We start from the raw sequence: 22,862 nt of genomic DNA on the forward strand, positions 1-22,862 counted from the left end.
CTCTATATCGAAACAAAGGAATAAATAGCCAAATATTCGTATTGAACAGCCAAATCCAATTCAGTTTTACAATATAACATACTCTCTTTGTCTCACTCTCTCTCTCCCATGCTCATGTGCTCATTGACATTCTCCTATCCCTCTTCCATCTTATTTCTGATGCACACATCCCACTCTGTGAAGTTAATCACAGGATTACTGGTTCAGCCTGCGAATCCCAAGCTTTAATTGTCACATTCATCACTCACTGTATGGATTTTTAGCTCCATAACAGACTTATTCCAGATGTATTCTGATCCTATCGGCTGCAGAAGAGCACATTTGTCTTCACTTTTGCAGTCCAGCCCACTTAACTCTGCATCAGACCGCCTATCAACTGACCATTACGGCTATCAAACAACCACATACGCTGATATGAACTCCGTGGTGCAATTAGTGTCACAATGAACGAACTTTGCCATGGCCCTAAGATGCTCCAAACTCTACTCTGGAGCATAAATCACCAAGCTGAGGTTTAGTGTTTTAGTATTTGTCAAGAATGAGGCTTTAGTTACTCTGAGTAGAGGGTTCAGTTAAGGTTTTTGGGGTCTGGAACAACGAGGCTCCGTTTCGGTGCTACACATGAGTTTAATCAACATTTCGGGGAACCGCTGAGTCCTGAGCGCGTCTCAAAAGAGAGGCCGCTCGCTCCTAAGCAGTTCAGTTTTTATCAGCCTGGTGTGTTTCCCATTAGCCTGCTTGTCTCTGTGGTTAGCTTTGGGATGCACAGGTCTAGCTTAGTACAAGAGAGTTTCAATTATTGGACTAAACTTTGCCACGAATGTATATGGAAAGCAGACGCTGCCACAAGTTGTCAGTTGGCACTGCCAAGACAAGGAAGCAAAAAAAGAGAGAAAGTTAGAGACAGAGGGGAAAGCAGAGACAGAGGGTGTCCACAGTACTTGAAGCATTTGATTCAAATCAAGGAAATACGTCTGGATTTTAAGGAGACAAAGAACATGGCGTCATCTAAAGTGAAAACATATTTTTGCTCTCTCCCTCTGCCTTTGGGGTGGTGGAGGCTTTGGCAGCTTCCACTGTAACAATAACCTCTCTCAGCACTGATGCTGCAAGTCCACGCGCCAGCTTGCCGGTCTGTCCGCCTGTCCACTGTTTTCCCAGAGCGGGCCTCACTGGGTTCATCCACACGCTTGGCAGACACTGTGCCAGCGTCTCGGACCAGGAGAGGAATGTGCCGGACCCGGGCCTGGTTAACTTCTTCACCCACACACTGTTGTACTGGTCACACAGCGTCTGACATTGACTCTTGAGCTTCTCAAACACAATGTGCACAGGCGTTTGTCTGTTCTGCAGGCATCTCTCTCTGTCTTTGGGCCCCTTTATGGAAATGTTTGGCAGCAAGACCACCTCTTTGTGGCGTGTGTGCGCATGCCATCCATAAGCACAGAGGGCAGCTGTAAAGCAAAGTCAAGTGGCACATTCATACTTTCAGCGCCCAAACAGCGGATGGAGGGGATAGAGAGATGAATTCTGCTCAGTCCCGTCAGCTGCAGCGTGTGGGAGGTTGAGAGGAGAAGAAAGGCTATACTCCAGTCAGCTTTGGGACCTATTAGCATTTGGATAAGCTTAGAAAGCTCCCAGTGGCCACGCCACACAGAGAGTGTTCGGGCCTAAGCGCCTGTACTGCTGCAGCTATAAGCTCAGTCCAGTCAATGGGCCCATTGTGCAGGAACGGCTGCAGGGCTGCCCGACGGCCTTTATCGCACTCGTCCTCAGCCTGCTTGAAAGTAGCACGCCGGCTTCCTTGGCGCTCCAACCCGAGCATCCATCTTGTCATTTGGCAACTGATTGCTGATAAGAAAGGCTTTGTTCATTTCGCCTCTATCATCTGTTCACTGTGAGGATGACTAAGTCTGAAGTGATTTGTGTCAATTGCTTAATGCCAAGGCCAACAACTCATCATTAGTTAACTGCAAATGATGTCATTTGAAGTGGTTAAACCTCATTGACAAACTGCTGTTGTCATTTAATGGGTGCTGTTTGTTCTGTAACACCGTGCAGTTCAGCGTGTTGGCCAGAATCAGTCTTATGAATTATCATCTGTCAGTTCGTCTGTAATCTGTTTCTTCCTTCATTTGTTCTTCTCTAAAGTCTGCCTCATCAACTGTCCATTGATGGTTGGTGCTCTCTGATCTTTACCGATGATCTTATAAGGTCGGTGTTGAAGTGTGAGCTCCACATTGTGTCTGGCCGGCCACTCCCGCAGGCCTGTCTGTCCAGTCAACTGGGAACATCAGGAGTGGACCTCTTACTCTCTCGCTCTCCCCTTTTTTCTTTCCATCTGTCTGGGTGTAACTCAGTGATGGATGTCCTTGGTTTGTTCTTCTCACCGGCTCCCGGTTGTCTTTGGAAGATGCAGCTGTTTGTGCTGCTGCATGTTTGCAGTGTATGACAGAAGGCCAGAGCAAACACGCAGGTCAGCACAATATGTGCAGTTGTAGCTAGCTTCTTGGATGCCATTGTTGTTGGGCAGTGAACATGAGGGATTTATATGTGTGAAGCACTTGTCTCTTGTTTTGCAAAGATAACTGACTGTGATACAGAAGCAAAATGTTTGAGTTCTTTAACTGTTAGCCCCTAATAAATGTATGAAATAAAGAATCTGAAGTAAATACAATCACTGTAGATAAGTCTGAGTTTCATTATTATTGTCCGTCTCAGTTTTGGCACTGTGAGACCAAACTGTGCACACACACCATGGAGTTATGTTTGATGGTCCTATAAAAAGACTCAAGATTCCTTAGAAAATCTTCGAGGGCGTTCTCTATATAGCAAAAGGAAGTGCCCTGTGTGTGTGTGTGTCTGTGTCTGTGTCTGTGTGTGTTTGTGTGTGAGTCACTGGCTCCTGTTGGTCTGTGTCTGCAGACCCACAAATAAACAGCAGTAAGCCAGCTGGAAATGGGGAAAAGCACAGGCTTCTCTCAGTCTGTATACGGGTTAATACAGTTCATGGGAAAAAGAACCAAACACCCACACATACTGTACATGTGTTTGCACATGCGCACAAACACACGCATACACTCCACCCTTCATCTGTGCCTTTGAATTTCCCCATCGTCACTGCCCAGGTGTGCGCGGTGGACATTACACAGTTGTTTTTTTGTCGATGTTGTTTGAATCAGCACCGGTGGCGCTCCCTGGCGCTGTTTATGTGTGTGTATGCAGGTAACATCTGTGCCTTCACAGTCCCACTCATCCTCCCCAGCAGAGGTCACATGAGCGGGGTTCATCTGTGTGCCAACATGGAGCTTCCTTGACCTTTTGGGTCTTGTTAAAGGTTCTAATGGAAGAAAGACTGAGAGGGCTTTGTCCACTGGAGCCCAGCTGTGCCTCTGTGTCCTCTCCGCTCACAGCCTATTCTCTCTTCTTTCAGTCTCTGTGCGTCTGTACTGGCAGTCGGGTGTGGACAGTGGGGTCAGAGTGACCCACCTGGGCCAGTCTGCTAAGAAGTGAATCTCTGCAGGAGGATCAAACAGGGTTGGGGAGAGGTATATGAATGGAGCACAGATGCAAAAGTATAGATTTTAGTATCAATAATTTAGGTTGCACTTCTTCACCAACTAACTGTATAGGTATACATTGAGCTATAAATAAGTTTTATATTCAGCAGAGCTCACGATTACCCGACAGCAAGACAGCCCACTAGCCAATCACAGTGCCACAAATTTAACAGAGGTTTATGTGACACATATATACATCCAAGCCACTACTGGCACAGCGTTCCGGCTGCAATGTGGCAATCAGAGCTGATCGCAGCCACTCGAGACTTCAGTGCAATACGCGCATAAAAAAACGATACTTAATACCTCTTTTGATGCCATGGCAAAGATAAAGAAAAAAAGTCCCAGGCATACATACTGTTTTTTTTAATTAACAATTGAGGCATTCGACGATTCCTTTTTTGTTGTTGTCTTTTTGTCAAGTATAGTTTGAACAGGCTCAGCAGGACGTTCAGTGTGACAGCAGCATTCACCTAATATAGTAAACAAGCTAACTGCGCCAGCATTAAATCGGAAATATGCAACAACATTTTTTTCTAACTCTAGGTATCCAACAAAAGCCAGAGGCTGTATCAAATTTAGTTGCTGTGAGCTGGAAAATCACCACTTCTAAGCAGAAGAGAGATGTTAATGTTATTTTGGAGCCTTACAGTGCAAAGTCTGCCTCTATGCCGCTGCATCCTGTCTGCAGCTGTCTGTACCAAAGGGTATTGTGAAAGTCAAAAGTGCTCACTCTGAAATCCATCGTGAAAGATCATATCATTTTCTACATGTGGTGTCGAAAGTATTGATATTTTTGACAACCTTACTCAAAATATTGTTTTTCGATTCAAGCAGACATGCCCCAGAGAGTTTCAGAAGTGTGGTTAACAGCTCGTATTTTGTCTGTCTGTTTCCTGAGAGGCACTTTAATGACAATGAACATGCACTTCACATTTGTTTTTACTTGTTGAGGATCTGTCTGAATATAATACACTGATGTAATAAATTGCATCTGATGACGTCACTCACTACTAGAGTAGTTTTTGTACAAGAGACTTTCTTCCTTTTACTCCAGTAGTTATTTTTATGAGTATTTCTACTTCTACTTGAGTCAATATAGTTACAAAGTAACAATACTTGAGCTTGAATACTGTTTTTGTTTAATCTACCCACCACTGCTTTTGACTCACTTATACTTCACATGTCAAAATGCCTGTCTAGAACGTCTCCATCGCTGTATTTTTTGCAGGCTTGTACATTTGGTTAGAGACATACTGTGACCACAAGGTCACAGGTTCGAGCCTTGCAACAGCAGATGTGTCCATCACCAGCCATCTGTCCTGTCAAAATGTCCTTGAACAGAGGACTGGACCCCTACCTGTTCGCTCACTGGAAGCAGTCTGGATAGGAGTATAAGCTAAAAGCCTAAAATGTAAATGATGTAACTCGCAACAGAGTGCAGAATGGTGCTGCAGTCTTGTTCTGTTCCCCAGCACTGGGGTATGAGCGCCTCACTAAATTGGGCAGACAGGGAACATTTTGGCCAGTTTGTTAACTGGATTAGTTTATCTGATTGTTTGGATTATTAGCTAACAGTGCGCTGTGTTGAACCCTCGCCAGATGCTGACCTCACGCTGACTTAGCTAGCGTGCCGCAGCGACGGTACTAATCATCCAATCAAGTCACAGAAAGGCCAGCCTGTGCTCACTCTCAAAAACAGATCAGGCTCGGGGAAAAACCCCAAACTCATCAGGCCTCTCAGCAGTGTTCTCAGCAGAGCATACCACTACACAGACTGGGTGATGTATGTGGAAGAGGTTGAGTTGGGGTTGAAGTAGAAGGAGGGAAGGTTAAGTAGGATGCAGGGAGAGAAAAGTGTCCGCTGAGAAAATGATGAAGGGTTCAGATGAGGAATGGAGGCAGAGATGAGAAAAATGTCTGCTCCCTGCTGGAGTCTCCCTATTCATCTGATAAGAGTGGCACATTCTGGTGATAAATGGCCGGTGTCATAAGTCACTCAGAGTTTCATATTTTCATGTCTGAATGATGGGATTAACGAGATGTAATGATTGCTCTGGGTTGTTGGTGTTTGTATTTGTTGTAGCCTCAGCCACATGTCACACCGTCCTTGATTAAACTGATATCTTTTTTAACCTTGTGCAGCAGAAATTGGATTTCCCACCTCATCACTTCAGTATTCACCATTTCAGTGGCACTGTTGCCACCTCTAAGATACTAGTTTTAGATTTATTTTATATTATATGCTGCAGTTTTTAAAAAATAATCTTAAACTGAGCTCTGTCTCTAAATTATTTGAATCTGACATTCGTGATATAACACAGTGTTGTTTCTTTTTGCAGTATAGACCAGAAAAACTACATCACACAGTAATGGAACAATCTTCAAACATGGTGTTTACTTAGGCCCTGTGATAACAAACATCATGTTAACTGTAGCAGCGCATCATGACGTGCTTCCGTCTGCTGCTTGCTAAATTACCCTGATTGTCATCTTCTTAGGTTTCCTCCTCTGCTGCGAAAAGATAACATCCCTCACTCTATCTGTCCTCAAACATCCCCCCTTTCACTATCGTGCCTTCTCTAAATCCAGTTATCTCTCTGCTCTCATGATGATGATGACCGTTGCATATCTCTTCAATCTTAACAGAACTGCTTGCTATTTCCTCTTTTCTTTTTTCGTCAGAATGTGATGCTTCGAGCTAGCAGTCAGAATTTAGAGTGAACTGACATGTTGTCGTCTGTGTCATATGCCAATAATACAGCACAGCTTGTTGCATTGTCTTTTTAAGCATTTGGCTTTCCACAGTTGAGAGTTTTACAATATAGTCGTCATGTTCTCTAAATCATGAAGATTAATATTTGTAAATAATTATTATGTTGAGCAGATCGAGGAAATTACAAGTACTTAAACTCATGCTTGAACCCCCCCTTCTCTTTTTCTTTCTCTCCAAGAATCTCCAAAAACATCCCCACCACTAAGGATGTTGAACCGCTGCTGGAGATTGATGGAGACATCCGCAGCTTTGAGGTCTTCCTGTCCTCCAGGACGCCGGTTCTCGCTGCCAGAGATGTGGAGATGTTCCTGCCCTGCACCGTCAACCTGGACCCCAAACTCAGGGAGATCATAGCAGGTTCATACACACTCAGTATTTGCACAGACTGGTGAAATATTTAAGGGAAAAAAACAGCATAAAATGCCTCAGTAAGGTGTTGGGCCACTGTGAGCTGCCAGACCAGCCTCAGTGCACCTTGGCATAGATCCTCTGGGGCTCTGCTGCGGGGATTAACATTCTTCGAAAAAGATATTCCCTCATTTGGTGCTTTGATGATGGTGTTTGAGAGTGCCGTCCAACACGTAAAAAATTTGGTTGAGATCTGGTGACTGTGGAGACCGCAGCATATTTAGCATGGTTTATTCTTGAGCTTGGAAACAGTAGTTAGTTTTACCAAAGAAGAATCTCAATACAAGTTCCAACTCTATTTCCTGAAGCTTTCAACCACATCTCATCACCTTCCTCGGCAAATGGATTATCTCATTCGTTGTGGATATAATTTAGTTGCTTTCATGTGACAACAGAACAACAACTAAACCATCTCCATGACAACAATACTAAGGTTTAAAGCCTCAGAAACAATAAAGTTGAACCTTGAGTTATTGTGTCAGAAGCCCACAGTATGTGATTCACATCATTTTTATACGCATCAAACCAATGAGTGACCCATCTTTAGTCTGGAAGTTATAGCTATGTATTATTTTAACTTTACTGCTCATTTATCCTTACAAAAAGGATAAAATGTCAATCTAGTCTAGTGAGTATAGAATTGTTAAATTTAAAGGAATACGTCACCTGTTAAATGACCATTTGTATATCAGTTACTCATTGCTTACCTTGAATTCGTGGAGACATCTTGTTTTTTCTCACAAGCCTCCTCAGTGAACATATAATCCAAACCCAGAAAATATTTTTTATGAATTAAAGTCATTGGGGACCACGTTTAATGATAACAAAACTATATCAAAACATCCGTTAACAGACACTCACACAACTTGTGTAGTATAATCAACATCTTGTTTATCCAGTCGTATGCTCAGCACTTGCCAAACACATTTATTTTTTACTTAAACGTTAAAATTTCAAACATTTCAATACAAACAGTCTCATGCAAGGCTGAGTAGTGTGTCTGGGAACGTGCATGCGTTTGAACTTTGCTTAAGCGGGGCTCACAAGCCGAATATGTTAAGGCACGCTTAGGATGCGCTACTCATAAGGGGATGTTTTTTTAATAGTAAGGTCTTGGCGAAAGTGCATGTGTTTGGCAAGAATAAATGAGACTTGTGTTGTGTGAGAGTTAGTAAATGGATGTTCTGATATAGTTTTGCCGTGATTTAACATGGACTTTAATTCACGCAAAATATTCGCCTTTTTTGGATTCTTCGTTCACAGTGGAGGCATGTGAGAAAAACAAATTTTTCTTCTCGAATTCAGTGTAACTCTGTGAGTAATTGATACACAAATTGTCATTTTGCAGGGGAAGTATTATTTAAAAATCAGTAACACACCGTCTTTGTGTGTAAATCAATGGGGGCAAACTAAAAACAGCTGCTAGTCAAAACTGAGGCATGCCATTCTCTTTAAATGTTTTAAACTGCAATAAATCTGATGGCTTTATTAAGACATCCTTACAGTCTCACTTATTAAATATGTTAACACGCAGTGAAAATACATAAAAGAGCTAATTCTTTTCTCCATGTTTAAGATGACATTGCTTTCACGCTTTTAATTTGTCATCATGATAAAGAGTGTGTGCATCTGTGTGTGTGTCATTGTGTGTGAGAGAGAACGAGGTTAATCGTCCAGTTTTGTCTAAATTACATAAAAGGGTTGAGTATACAATAGCATGGAGAAGCAGAGAACTGTCCTCTATGTGATGTGTTGCATTCAGTGCCAGCTCATTTGGCAGTGACATTACTCATAACATTGCAGCAGGGTCTGCTCTAAAATCGCCCCCACTGCAGGGACTCTCAGAAACCCACAGCTTGCTTCTCATTTCCAAACAATCAAATGTCGAGCAGGTTTCCACTACAGCACTGTGGGATCAGGACAATATTTTCACTCGCTGTCACCAATCTGCCTCCACTGCTGCACCAAATTTCACAGTTCGCAGCTATAGTGACGTAATAGTGCATCAATACCAAACAGCAAGCCAGAGCGGCACTGGTACTTTTGCTACCGTGCGTCAGCGTCCATTCAGCCTATACAGGAGTGTCAATGACGCCAAGTGTGAAGCTGCTGCATCATAGTGTTATGAGACCACAGAAAACACTCACACACACAAAGTCTGTTCCATTGAGCTGAAGTTGAGTCACAAAGGGTGCAGCTGACCAAGCTCTACAACCAGACATCCAGTCTGTAAGTACAGCACTCCTGTCCTGAAAGTGTGTTTAAATGTAACCATGGAACATGTGTTTGTGCACTCGAATGTGTGTGGGTGTTTTCACCTTCACACGTGTCCTCAGGGAGCAGAAGGTGACCAATGCTCCTACCCAGTCATCCCTCTCCCTCCACTCCCTCCGCGGCCAGTCGGTACTTGGTGCCCGGTGTCCTGTGGCCAGCCAGTGGGCAGTGCTGTCAGTGATACCCGCCCATGAGCCTGACTCACATCATAAGGCCCCCATTGTGTTCGCAGGCTGGATTGGGTCTCACTCAGCGTGTCATTCAGCAGCCACTTGTATAACCAGGAGACATTCTGGTGCCTGCTTCTGTTTCTGGTTCTTACTTTCTTGCCAGCCACACAGAGCCACTCTGTTCTGTCTCTGGGCTTATTTAACTTTAATTTCGGGAGGTTTTTACCAAAGCTCCCCTCCTCAGCGCCTACTCGACTCCTCTCGAAGTCAAACTGATTTATGTGAAAACAATTGTGGCGAAGCATTTACGTGATGGTGTCTATGAGTTCACATGATCTGCTTTGTTTGTTTACGCGGGTGAATTTATTTGTCAAGGACAGCAAGGGCCTCCATGTGCCAGAGTCATCACGTGGCCGGGCATATCATTCGGAAAAGACAGACTATCAGCCTGCCTGCTGGTTTGTGAACAAGCAGAGTAATAGAAATCAAAGTGAGAATGGAATTCACAGTTGAAGATCGTTGTAATCTTAACATCTGCGCCCGTTTTTCTCTCCAGCATTTAGTTGTTTGATTGTCTTCTGTTTTGGTTAAGGAGAACATGTTCAGGAACATCGTTCTTGTTGTATTCCCCACAGCGCACTCTCGTGTTCTTCGATTGTTTGATATGTATTTTTCCTTGTGGATTCACAACTGGCTAAACTCTCTTGAGATGATGGAATAAAGCTAAATTATTGATGCGTGGGTGGATCTGAAGGGTCTTTATAGTCATAGCCAAGACATGATCGTCAGCATCGCAGATAAACACTTCCTTCTCTCTGTTTTTTCTCCTGCTCTGTCCTCTCTTAGATGTGCGTGCGGCCAGGGAGCAGATGCACATGGGAGGAGTGACCTATCCCACGCTGCCCCTGCAAGACGCAGTGCCCCGTCCGCAGTCAGGTTATGGCCAGCACTCGGGCGTATGCTCTCCGGCGGGCTCCTTCGCCGGATCCATGCCTCCTCAGCCTCACAGTGCCTACTTCAGTGGGATGACTGGCCCGCAACACCCCTTCTACAACCGGGTGAGACAGAAAAGGGACTCGTGTAGAAAAAAATAATGTAGAAAAGCCTAAGTGAGAAAATAATCTTCTTAATAATCTAAAAAGCAAATGACATACAGTACAGGCCAAAAGTTTGGACACACCTTCTCATTCAATGCGTTTTCTTTATTTTCATGACTATTTACATTGTAGATTCTCACTGAAGGCATCAAAACTATGAATGAACACGTGGAGTTATGTACTTAACAAAAAAGGTGAAATAACTGAAAACATGTTTTATATTCTAGTTTCTTCAAAATAGCCACCCTTTGCTCTGATTACTGCTTTGCACACTCTTGGCATTCTCTCGATGAGCTTCAAGAGGTAGTCACCTGAAATGGTTTTCCAACAGTCTTGAAGGAGTTCCCAGAGGTGTTTAGCACTTGTTGGCCCCTTTGCCTTCACTCTGCGGTCCAGCTCACCCCAAACCATCTCGATTGGGTTCAGGTCCGGTGACTGTGGAGGCCAGGTCATCTGCCGCAGCACTCCATTACTCTCCTTCTTGGTCAAATAGCCCTTACACAGCCTGGAGGTGTGTTTGGGGTCATTGTCCTGTTGAAAAATAAATGATCGTCCAACTAAACGCAAACCGGATGGGATGGCATGTCGCTGCAGGATGCTGTGGTAGCCATGCTGGTTCAGTGTGCCTTCAATTTTGAATAAATCCCCAACAGTGTCACCAGCAAAACACCCCCACACCATCACACCTCCTCCTCCATGCTTCACAGTGGGAACCAGGCATGTGGAATCCATCCGTTCACCTTTTCTGCGTCTCACAAAGACACGGCGGTTGGAACCAAAGATCTCAAATTTGGACTCATCAGACCAAAGCACAGATTTCCACTGGTCTAATGTCCATTCCTTGTGTTTCTTGGCCCAAACAAATCTCTTCTGCTTGTTGCCTCTCCTTAGCAGTGGTTTCCTAGCAGCTATTTGACCATGAAGGCCTGATTGGCGCAGTCTCCTCTTAACAGTTGTTCTAGAGATGGGTCTGCTGCTAGAACTCTGTGTGGCATTCATCTGGTCTCTGATCTGAGCTGCTGTTAACTTGCGATTTCTGAGGCTGGTGACCCGGATGAACTTATCCTCAGAAGCAGAGGTGACTCTTGGTCTTCCTTTCCTGGGTCGGTCCTCATGTGTGCCAGTTTTGTTGTAGCGCTTGATGGTTTTTGCGACTCCACTTGGGGACACATTTAAAGTTTTTGCAATTTTCCGGACTGACTGACCTTCATTTCTTAAAGTAATGATGGCCACTCGTTTTTCTTTAGTTAGCTGATTGGTTCTTGCCATAATATGAATTTTAACAGTTGTCCAATAGGGCTGTCGGCTGTGTATTAACCTGACTTCTGCACAACACAACTGATGGTCCCAACCCCATTGATAAAGCAAGAAATTCCACTAATTAACCCTGATAAGGCACACCTGTGAAGTGGAAACCATTTCAGGTGACTACCTCTTGAAGCTCATGGAGAGAATGCCAAGAGTGTGCAAAGCAGTAATCAGAGCAAAGGGTGGCTATTTTGAAGAAACTAGAATATAAAACATGTTTTCAGTTATTTCACCTTTTTTTGTTAAGTACATAACTCCACATGTGTTCATTCATAGTTTTGATGCCTTCAGTGAGAATCTACAATGTAAATAGTCATGAAAATAAAGAAAACGCATTGAATGAGAAGGTGTGTCCAAACTTTTGGCCTGTACTGTAAATAACATTGTAATCGCTGTCCACTATCTAACAGCGACAGGAGGAGCAGTTCCTGCCACCTGAGTGACACTCGCCGATCCACACAACCACAAACAGCCACTGTTTTTAAAAAAGGCCCTTTCTGAATTTAGCTGCTCAGCCCTCTGCACGTTATCATAATGTAGCATTACTCTGACCCACTTGGCAGTTACCACTGACTAAACCATGCAGTAAACAATTCTTTGAACCACCATATGACCATGGGTTTTAAATAACCAGCATCTCACTTTACTGAGAAAGAACACGCAAGTTAGTATCTTTCCCCTGCAGCGTTTTTGTGTGTGTGTGTGTATGTGTGCCTGACCTCCCTCATATGATTTTCATTTTATTTTTTTTTTACCTCCTCTCCTCTCCCCATCCTCTTCTCCACAATACTTCTTTCCCCCCCTCATAGCCTTATTTCCCCCATCATGTGTATCACCTGCCACGGCCTTACTCCCACCATGTCCCCCCATCCTCGCGTCCCTCCATTAAACCACCTGGTCAACCTAAGGACAGCACCAGTGGACTTGTAAGTAAAGAAGTAGTGCTAGATCTATCTGATGTGTGCCTATATGTGCCTTATATTAGGCAACAACATTGTTTCTGTGATTGAAGTCAATGAAAGTTTGAACCACTGGTAGTGCTCATGTGGGTGTCTCCTGATACTCAATATTTCCGAACAGTACCACCAGTTATGGGCGATCTGTTCCATTGTTATTAATCATTTTATAACCATAATTAAACTTACAAAGGCTCATGACATATTGCAGTTATGTCATTCAATAATATGCTATGTTTATTATGCTATCATGTCCATTATGTCGACCCACTGCATGACTTTCTGAATTTCTTCCTCAAGTTTCCTTCTTCCCTTTCCTCAGTCTGATGTCACATGTTTTACCTTTACATTTCTCCACCTGATGATTTTAACATCACCTTCTTTTGCCTACCCCTGTGCCCAACAACTGTCCAGCTCTTGACGCTGGTGGTATTTCCTCAGTTCAGAGTAAATCATAAATTGAGTGGTAATGAACTCAACCTTCACTAGCCTTCTTCTATATACAGTCCTTGTCTTCATTCTGTGCTCATGTCAGGATGCTATTGCAGAAGATGCAAGAGAAGGCCTCCCCTCCTGTCCCTCTGACCCCACCATGGTAACATGGTTACATTTCTGGAGTACTGAGGATATGCAAATACGCAACCAGTTCGTCATTAACTGCCTGTTGACAAACCTCATCAGTCATTTCTTTTGTTTTGTGTAAAATGCACGCCTGTATGTTTGACAGAGAACTTATTTTGTTGTTGTGGTTTAACAAAAGCCGAGACTGAATATAGACTGTCACACTCGTTGCAGAATACTTGTGTTAAATACTGCATCCGCTGTGACTATGTGGGCCTGCTTACTATTAAGAGAAGGTTTAGCATATGTAAAAATATAACATGCTGAATGAAGTCCACTCTTGTTTCGGCACAGTAGCCGTGCCCATTCTCTTATAAAAGTGTTGTTAACCCACTTCAGCAATGCATGAAGCTGCACTGACAAGAACTGCATCTCTACACCCAGATATTCATACATTTTAAAAGAGAGCAGCCACTATTAGAACAATTTGATGATAACACTACTCAGGAGATTTCCGCGCCACAAAGCCACTTATCAGGGCGCTGCCAGCAAGCATTTAAAGGAGCTGTTTGAAAGATTTAAATATAGATTACTGTGTAATGTTTCTGCCGTTCTCCATCTCTATTTTTGTGTCTTTTGCTTCGATCCTCCTCCTTTTTTTTTTTTTTTTCAAACCACCGCTGTCTTAAATTTCCACACCCTTTTTGTTCCTTGTATCTTCCCTTACACTTTTGTTTCCTTTCCTCCTTAGTATACATTTCCCCAGTTTCATCCCTTCCTGGCTTTTCTATGTACATTAGCCTGTCTTATCCCCTTTATGGTTCACACTTGATCTCTTTGTGTAGCGTTCACATGTGCCTGTATTTCTGCAAATCTGTGAATGTGGCCGTGTGTGCATGCTCGCTCATTTGTGCGAGTCTTTGGATATGTAAGCGGGCCTAGCCCAGTGTAATTGCTTTGCTGATATAAGTGTGAGTATGGATTCCTCGGGCTGCCGGGATTATCATCAGAGCAACTGTTGGGGCTGGCAACACACACACACACACACACACACATACACACACACACACACTGACAATGAGCCCAGCACTGGTAGAGCTTATCTCCTTACCAAGACGCTTCCTCCCTCACAGAGCTCTGTTTCCTCTTCCCCATCCTTCTGCCCAGCCCTGAGCTCAGCCCAGCTGTAATTACAGTCTTATCACACACACACACACCGGGAGGGTTCACACAAACTCACGCACATGCAGACACACCCGCAGACATTCACGCTTTCGCTCACGTTCTTAGAACACACGCTCGCAGTCTGAATCGAGGAGTCGTATTCAAGGCCTTCCCCCTGAATTGAAACTTCTGCTTTTTTCTGCACAGAGTGTGAGAGATGTCTCATTTTCTTTCTGGGTCTCTGTCTCTGTCTCGTCCGCAATCCTTTCTGTCTGCAAAGATTATGACTGCAAGAAGCCTGCTGACTCCAGCGAAAACAAAATCTCCTTGTGTAAAAAATTCTACTTCCAATAGCTTCTCCTTTTCCAGTCTGATGTGCGGCTGCTGTAAAGGAGCCATCTCCTCTCCTGCTGCGAGACAGATAAATGTCTGTCTGCTCTGTTGTCAATGTCTCTTCTGTCCCCAGTTGATGAGTTCAACATGTGTGCTAGTGTCTTTCTGTTTGTCTGTCTGTCTTCATTGCTGCTCCTGCACCCCTCCTCCCTTCCTTTTTCCCAGGTACAGCTTCGTAGTGTTATAAATGTCTGTGTGTATTTTTGTCTGACTGCTTGTCCGTCTGACTCTTTTTGTCTCCCGATCAAGCATTTAAAGTCGCTGCCTCACAAATTAAAGCAGGTACACGTTTGGTTTCATGCCTACTTCCATCTCTACATACAATCCTTGACTCCCATCTTCCACGTATCTCTACCTCATCTCTAATCAGTACTACCAAGCATGCCGTAGAAAGAGATATTATAGACTCATCACTTAGAAGTAAATGCAAAACACAAGCTCACGTCCTGTCGTAGTTCAGTAGATTCACTAACATAGTTTCATTCTAGAGTAAATCCTCTACTATGGGGACATGAACAGTTGCCAGTCTTCATCCTCTCGCTCACCACTACAAAAAGTTGGCACCTTCTATTGTGTGCTGTATTTTTTGAGCTGTTTGTGTTTTTTGTTTTTTTTTGTCCGACAACCACTCACAGTTCGACTAAGCTCTGCTCTTCTCTCCCTCGAAACCAGAAACAAAGCCGGGGGGCTTAGTCTGAAGCCACGTCTTAATAGTGTTAATAGCCGAGAGAAGAGCAGAGATGACGAGGGAGGGAGCAGGAGGAAGAGAAGGGGGGAAGAGAGAAACAGAGTGATGGAAAAGAGAGTAGGAGGTCAGCGCAGGAGGCTGAGAGGGAAGGAATGTGAGAGGAAGGAAGGAAGGAAGGGAGGGAGGAAAGGAACCAGAGTGAGGGTTCAAGAAAAGCATAACTAGAGGGAGACGGGTGGATGAGGTTTGTTTAGTTTCTGTGCCAGCGGGTGGCACGCTGGCTGTCTGTGAGGCCTTAGACAGCATCAACAGGCCGCCGGCATTAGTCACATCAAGCCTCGTAGCTGCTTTGCGGCTGCCGCTTTAGTGTGGCTCGGCTCGACAGCAGCTCACAGACTTACAGGCTCCATCTCTTAAGTGTAGTGTGCACACTTTACGTGCTTATGCATACACTGAGAAAAAAAGAATTAGAGCAGGTAACAGTGTATTTGGATAGGTTGGCAGCTCTGTTTACTTTTACACTTACACTGTGTGACTGATAGAGAGAATTACTGTGTGGGATTGTGGATTTGCACCTCTGTGTGCCTCTCAGTAACAGGCCTGCATGTCTCTTCGCCAGGAATTGTTGCTCGTTTTGCCCTAATCAATGTGTTAGGAGTGATTAGTTGGTCTAACAGAGTATGTGAGTTTGCTCTGGTAACCTTAACTCAAGAAAACACTCTGAATAAGTTGTTTATATTCTAATTTTGTGTGTGTGTGTGTGTGTGTGTGTGTGTGTGTAGGTCTCTCCTGTGGTCCTGCTCAGCTCCATGAACACAGATGCCGTGTGTGAGCGTCTCAGACAGCTAGATGGAATCGATCCCAGCATGCTGCCTCAGTACACCTCCACCATCAAGAAGGTACGCCTGTCAATAACGTTCAGAATTTGATCCATTTTCTGATACTTACTCAGAAACTTACTGTATTTTTCTATATAAACCAGTGAGTCCCTTTTCTGTCCATTGCAGGCGAATATAAATGGTCGAGTGCTGTCACAGTGCAACCTGGACGAGCTGAAGAAAGAGATGGAGATGAACTTTGGCGACTGGCAGCTCTTCAGGGGAGCGGTGAGATTTCTTTTTGGGGTGTCTTTGCTTGTCTCAGCCTGGTTTAATATCTTTGCAATGGGCATCTCATATACAGTGTGCAGACTTCCTGGTTTGTCCGTGATTGTCCTGGTTTCAAGCTGGGTGTCCAGTGTTCCGACAAATATCTGTTAAACACTAAACATCCCAGTTTTCACCACATATAAAATAATATGACATAGACGTGTATCATGTTCTGTCGCTAACCCAGGAAACAATGCACAAAGTGTCTGAATTCAACACTGAGGGTGGTTATGGCTCCGAAGGTAGAGCAAATTGTCCACTAATCAATCCCTTAAGTTTGATCCCCGGCTCCTCCAGTCCACATGTCAAATTATTTGGACAAAAGACTGAACCCCAAATTGCTTCTGATGGCCGTGCCATCTGTGTGTGAGTGGGTGTGAATGGTTTACTGAGTAGCAGGTAGCACCTTGTATGTAGCCTCGGCCACTAGTGTATGAATGTGTGTGTGAATGGGTGAATGTGACATGTCGTGTAAAAGCACTTTGAGCAGTCTAGAGAGGGGCTATACAAGTGCAAGTCCATTTACAGTTTTACCATGATTTGTTTTTATGTGTGTCAATCTAGTAATGCGACATTGGCAAAACTATTGCCAGCCTGTGAATGAGCTCTTCCTGTTAGAATGTGTCAGTACGCTAATGTTTAACTGTCAGGGTGAAGAGAAAGTAGAGCTTTTTAAAGAGCAGTGTACACGCTGCATTCATGGCATCCATGGTGTTGAAAGGTGAGCTCAGTAGGTGTGCTAAGCACTTAAATTATTGGCCCCCATCCTAATGAAAATGCTTAGTGTGTACATAAGTGCATACATGTCTCCCCTTAGAAAATAACTAAAATAAAAAGGAGAGTAAACATCCAGGTGCATTTTTTTTCCAATATTGTATATAAGCAAATGTACATAGTATGTTCACCGTCAACTTTTATATCATGGTATACCTTGAAACCCATGCAACCCTACTCTGAATTAAAGTGAAAGAGCAGCACCGTTTTTAGAAGTGGTAGTTTGTGTGGAAATGTCCAACATTGTCCTAAAGAGTCCCGGTCTGAAGGGTTGGAAAATATGGTCACCCTAGTGTAATATGTAATATTATCTACAGTCCTGAAGACATTTTTTGTTTTTAAATGAAAAGAAGTGAGCCATCAGTAGACATAAATAATAAAGAAAGCATCAGTCCTCCAACGATGACTAACTACTCCATCATTACTCCAGAGTAAAGGCCTGAAACAGATTTACAATAGCATACATTCTACCCACTCTGTGATCCTTTACAGACAGCCCTGCCAGAGCCCTCCTGTTGATATATGTCAGCTCTTGTTTATTCCAAAAAGAAGCAAGACAGCATCTCGTAATACGACATCTTGTGCTGCGCTGAGACATTGGGATGGAGATTTTATAATCCGTATTACGAGAAGGGCGCTAGTCAGTCAGCCAGGAGTCCAGTCAGCTGAGCCGAGGCTGAAATCACTTACACATGTAGCCGACTCCACTTCATCAGATGTCTGTGCTCCTAATACCAAACCAGAGCCCCGGATTGGTCGTGTTTTACCGGAGATCCAATGCAGAGCTCATGTAGGAGCAGCTGGAAAGTGCAGTGGCCTTACAGCTCCGCACACCAACCAGTGTTGTGTTGCCAGGACGCAGCCAGCACAGACATCTGGTTCAAGATGGCTGACTGATATCTGGATGAAGGGAGGTTTTGTCAGGGAGGAGTGGACAGCTGAATAGCTCTACTTGAGCAACAGCTCACTCGCACAAACACATGTTTTGTTGTTGCTGTGTAACACGCTTGTTTTGTCTGTCACATGCTTTCAAAAACATGTTGATCGTTGACTCTGTGTCCTGAAACAAATGATGTGTTGATCTGAAATTGTAATGTCTCTCCCAGGTGATGGAACTGCGTCATGCAGAAAGCCAGGCTATGCTTCAAGACGAGTCCCGAGCTGTAAGCGAGCAAGGCAGCAGCGTGCACCACGGGGAGCCCAACAGACGCTCAGGGGGAGCCCAGCAGGAAGCGGCGGCCTTTAGCCTCAACCTCAGCTTCGAGGAGCTCAGTGGAGCAGGGCTGGAGGAACCTCCGAGATTCAACAACCACTCACACTGGCCGGTCAGTCTTTCTGTCAGGAGCTTAGTGTGAATGCACCACAGCAGCAGATAGCATCAGAGAGATGTGGACTACGTGTATGCACAGTATACCCACGCATATAAACATGCGAGAAGATAAGAGGTCTTAAAGTTGCTGGTGTCAGCATATGTGTGAGCGTGTAACACTCGCAAATGGGATCGCAAGGTCACACACCCCAAACTGTCACAAGGCCACAAGTCCTCTGCAGCAAGCCGGTATGTTGGTGACCTCACTGGTCTCACATTAATGTGGTTTTGGGTGAGAAAAGAGCACGGCAGAGGAAGCTTATGGTGCTCTTGAACAGAATTAAAAATACACACACACACTGCAGCGCACCAAAAGGTGTCAAGGGGCCCCCTGTTTGTTATTTTCACCTTCCCTATTCCCAATTTGCAAAATCTCTGAGACATGAGCAAACACTCACACATAGACAGCTGGCTCTGCTGCTATTTTATATGATCTCACTTTGTGATCTTTTTCAAATTCAAATCATCCAACACTGAAAACACACCACAGCTTTCATTGCCACTCCGTCTGTGCTCTTTGCCAACAACTTTTTCACTTTATCCGATTCTCATGCTCTGAATATTCCATCGGTTACTAACCTAAAATATAGCAATTTTAAGTGCCTCATTTTTGTATTTATTATACTCAGGTGTAGATTAAGGTTGTCAGCCCTGAACCATCCAGCATTCTCACTCTTAAATTACTTTCAAACTCACGTTGATGTTTGTACATCAATCCATCTTTTTCTCGTTTCGTCAGGTGGCAAATCTCCGCACCTCGAGCATGTCCAGCCTCAACTCTCAGGAATCCTCTAACGACATCTGCAAGCTGACAGACAAGCAGCAGGCCGAGTATCACGACGCCTACAGGGAGTACATCTCTCAGATGGCTCAGCTGGAGATGTCCGGTGGTAATGGAGAGCGGCCCGTGCAGCCCCACCCTGGACAATTCCTTCAGGCTGCTGGCTCAGAGGACAAAGGGGTGGGTGGTCAGTCACATGTACACCGCTGAGTTTTTGCCATCTCATCACTGACATCATAAATAGTGCAGAGGCTCCCGCTGTGAGATTAGTGTGGTCGCCGTTGTCATTAACTCGTGTAGACGTGGTTTCTGGGCCTGTTTGTTATGTCTCTCTTAAACTTGTGTTTTTAAATGTTGTATTCCTCTTGCTTGTGCAACAGCAAAAATTCTTCTTCTGGGATGGGAAATGGGAGATCATTGCTTCTTCTTCTTAATTATTGGCTTATATTCTTTGTTTCTCTTGGCACATAAAGTAGAGACAGGAATCCCCTGTTCAGAGGCCTCTTGGCCAAACACACAAGATACTGTATACATTCATGTTCTTTTCATTGGATCCTCTTTCCTCTCCTCAGGCCAAAGAAGGAGCTGACCAAGACAGCCGCAAGTCCTTCACCAAGAGAGGCTCCAAGCCTAGCGATGCCACAGACTTCCCCTCAGGGACCGATGCCCAGCCTCTTGACCCCATCAGTGAAGAGGACGAGAAGCTGGACCACAGCGCGTCGTCCAGGACTCCAGGCTGCAGGAAGAAGGGAGCCGGGGCGTACTACCACAAGCTGCCCAACGACGAAGACTCCGGCCCAGAAGAAGCGGACAACACCACACCTCTCCTCCACAAAGAGGCAAGAGCTGGTGCTCTGTCGTCCCACAGCGGCTCCCAGCCCACTGGGCTGTTGACCAAGCCTGGCTTCCTCACCGAAATCCTCCTGGATAAGAAGGACTCGTCCGACTCAGGGATGCGCTCCAGCGACAGCTCCTCAGACCGCTCTCTGGAGGAGGCCGAAGGAGACAGCGACAGAGGGAGAGAAGCGCTGGAGCTGGAGGGCCTGGTGAAGAAGAGAGGCCTCCTCCCCAGCAGCCTGAGCGGCCTGCAGGACACGGCGGTGGCCCGCATGTCCATCTGCTCCGAGGCTCCGTCCGAGGCCAGCCTAATGGCCAGCAGCCCAGATGAGGGATGGCCGTCCAGCGGGGTCAGCAACCTCAACTGCACCACCAGCAGCAGCACCCTCAACAACAACGTGAACAGCCCTGACGACACCACCACCACCAACACTAACACCAACAACAGCCACCAGCAGCCGGCTAACATTACAGGCATGGAGTCCACCACCTCTTCCTCCAGCATCATCTCGACACCTATCATCATCACCCCCGGCAGCAGCAGCACTGCTAACACCACAACTGCCGCCATCCACAACCAGAACCTGCGCACCATCAGCCTGGGAGACGAGAGGGAGAGCGTCCTCTGAGAAGCTGGTCGTTGTTTTGTCAAGGGTCACATAGACGGTTGTTCTAGATGTTAATGGTGATGTTATTATACTGTTGGTGTTGTGGCGTGTTCCAAAGAATTGGAGTAGGTGTGTGTTCTACTGTTACGAAGGAAACGTAGGAAGTGTTGCTGTGAATCTTTAGCTTTAGTAAAAAAAAATATCACCTTTATTTAAGCCATGACAAATCATACGCCACATTATTAATTACATTTGGAGGTTAATGATACCAAAAATTACTCAGTCAGTTGGGATTGCGTTAACTGTCCCATGCTTTTAAATCATTTAGGTTTGATTTATTTCTCATGTGAATGTGGTGCCGTTACGAGAATAGTCTAGTGATGGAATGTTAATGTTGTGGACGTTGTAAGTTACAAAAAAAAAGTGGTTTTCAGGAAATGTAGTCGTGACTGAAAAAGGAAAAAGCTCCAGGTTACTGAGAACTTAAGCCTCCTAAGTGTTTTGTGCAGTGCTGTGTTTGGTACTTAAAATAATTCAAATAGATGGCAGTGTAAGACAGCGGTGCCGTGTGCTGTTGGCAGATATTGTGAAAGAAAAAGTGCATGCACTGGTGATTGTTCCAAAGTTCCTTGTGAAATGGTGTTCTGTGAATCAATAAACATTTTGCTATGTGGACCCTTGAAAATTAGTCTCATGTTTCCGCTTTTCTGTTCTTTTCTTGCAGGGAAATCAGCAGTTTGTAGGGAGAGGCTTTGCAGTGCAGAAGAACAGGCAGGGTGACAGCACAGGGAGGGCGTCACTGACAGGATTTATATCCGCCGATAGATGGCGCACTCTCCATACAAACGTGCTGCAGGCTGGTGTCACGGACTCTGCCTGTCAGTGTTTTACACTACTGAGGGTGACAACTTCAGCTCAGTGAGTCTCAATGTGGGGTGCGTGGACCTGCAGGGGTCATCTGAGGAGGTTTGCAGACACTTTGTACAGCAATCTTAAAGTTTATACATAATTATTTAATTAATAGTGTTATCATGTAAATATAGTTTCCTACAGCTTACACACCTAATCAAGACAGACCCCTTAAAGTGGTCCCTGGGGTTACATGCTTAGTTGACGGTTCTGTGGTGTGAAAATATTGGAGAAGCCATGCTGTATTTTAGGGAAGAGATGATTGACAGTTGGGTTTCCACTACAGGGTTGTGTTAGATTTTCTTACCACAGTCATCTAAACCTCTGATATCACCTTTACAGCACCGTGCCCACTGCCAAGTTATACTGTGGAGCATTCAAGAACAGCTAATTTGTCACCCCTAGAATTTTAGTTAGAGGCTGAATTACCTACCATCGCTCCTCTGTCCATATTATCTGGTCGTTTACATTCACATTCACTATTATACTCAAATTAATGTGGCTGATAGAGTCACACAGTGCTGTTTGGTCTTAGGTGTATTATAGGCAACACAGGCCCAACCAAAGTGCTGTTTAAACATAAGAAATTACCTCTCTAATGAAGTTGAATATTACTGTTGGAATCATAAACGCATCACCGGCCCAGTTTCACCTCAACTTTAAATTTCCACAATTTTCCACTTTTGTTTTAAACCAACAGCCCTACAGCCCAGTGATTTAATGGCTCAGCCTGTCACGCTCAACCATTTAATCCTATTTACTTTACATAGCATGTGAGAAAGTAAAAGTGCAGCCAGTGCGCCTTAAATAAGCTTTTATGCAACTGTGCGCCTCCGGGTCGTGTTTGCCTCGAGGGAAGTGTTGACGCTGTGTTTTCGGACTATTATAGGTCACATACTGCAGGTCTGATAAGGACACTTTGTTGTGGGATCTTGTTTTTTTTTTTTTTTTTGAAGTGCGTCACATGTTCACTGTACATGTCCTTATAGAAAGTCAGCTGGACGCACAGCTGGGAAACGGATTTTACGCACTAATTTTGATGTCTCCTGAACACCAGCATTCACTTCTCCCCCCTTTCCCC

The 22,862-nt window shown here is 44.6% G+C and overlaps 1 protein-coding gene across 7 annotated transcripts in view; it reads left to right on the top strand.

The window, feature by feature from the left end:
• kidins220a (kinase D-interacting substrate 220a) overlaps positions 1 to 21,557 on the top strand; it is a 56,197-nt gene extending 34,640 nt beyond the window's left edge. For 3 of the 7 annotated variants that reach the window (XM_033643445.2, XM_033643448.2, XM_033643447.2), the window contains 9 exons: positions 6,515 to 6,693; positions 10,035 to 10,246; positions 12,403 to 12,519; positions 13,085 to 13,144; positions 16,138 to 16,254; positions 16,363 to 16,461; positions 18,384 to 18,602; positions 19,386 to 19,607; positions 20,000 to 21,557. In XM_033643445.2, coding sequence (XP_033499336.2) covers positions 6,515 to 6,693; positions 10,035 to 10,246; positions 12,403 to 12,519; positions 13,085 to 13,144; positions 16,138 to 16,254; positions 16,363 to 16,461; positions 18,384 to 18,602; positions 19,386 to 19,607; positions 20,000 to 20,893 — 2,119 coding nt within the window. In that variant the 3' untranslated portion in view covers positions 20,894 to 21,557. Of the gene's footprint in view, positions 1 to 6,514; positions 6,694 to 10,034; positions 10,247 to 12,402; positions 12,520 to 13,084; positions 13,145 to 14,916; positions 14,950 to 16,137; positions 16,255 to 16,362; positions 16,462 to 18,383; positions 18,603 to 19,385; positions 19,608 to 19,999 lie in introns of all 7 variants that reach the window. The other 4 variants (XM_033643455.2, XM_078175071.1, XM_078175072.1 and 1 more) reach the window with 4 other exon arrangements.
• Positions 21,558 to 22,862: the final 1,305 nt, after the last annotated feature.

This window comes from Epinephelus lanceolatus, chromosome 15, assembly GCF_041903045.1.
Source record: "Epinephelus lanceolatus isolate andai-2023 chromosome 15, ASM4190304v1, whole genome shotgun sequence".
NCBI classification, from domain to species: domain Eukaryota; kingdom Metazoa; phylum Chordata; class Actinopteri; order Perciformes; family Serranidae; genus Epinephelus; species Epinephelus lanceolatus.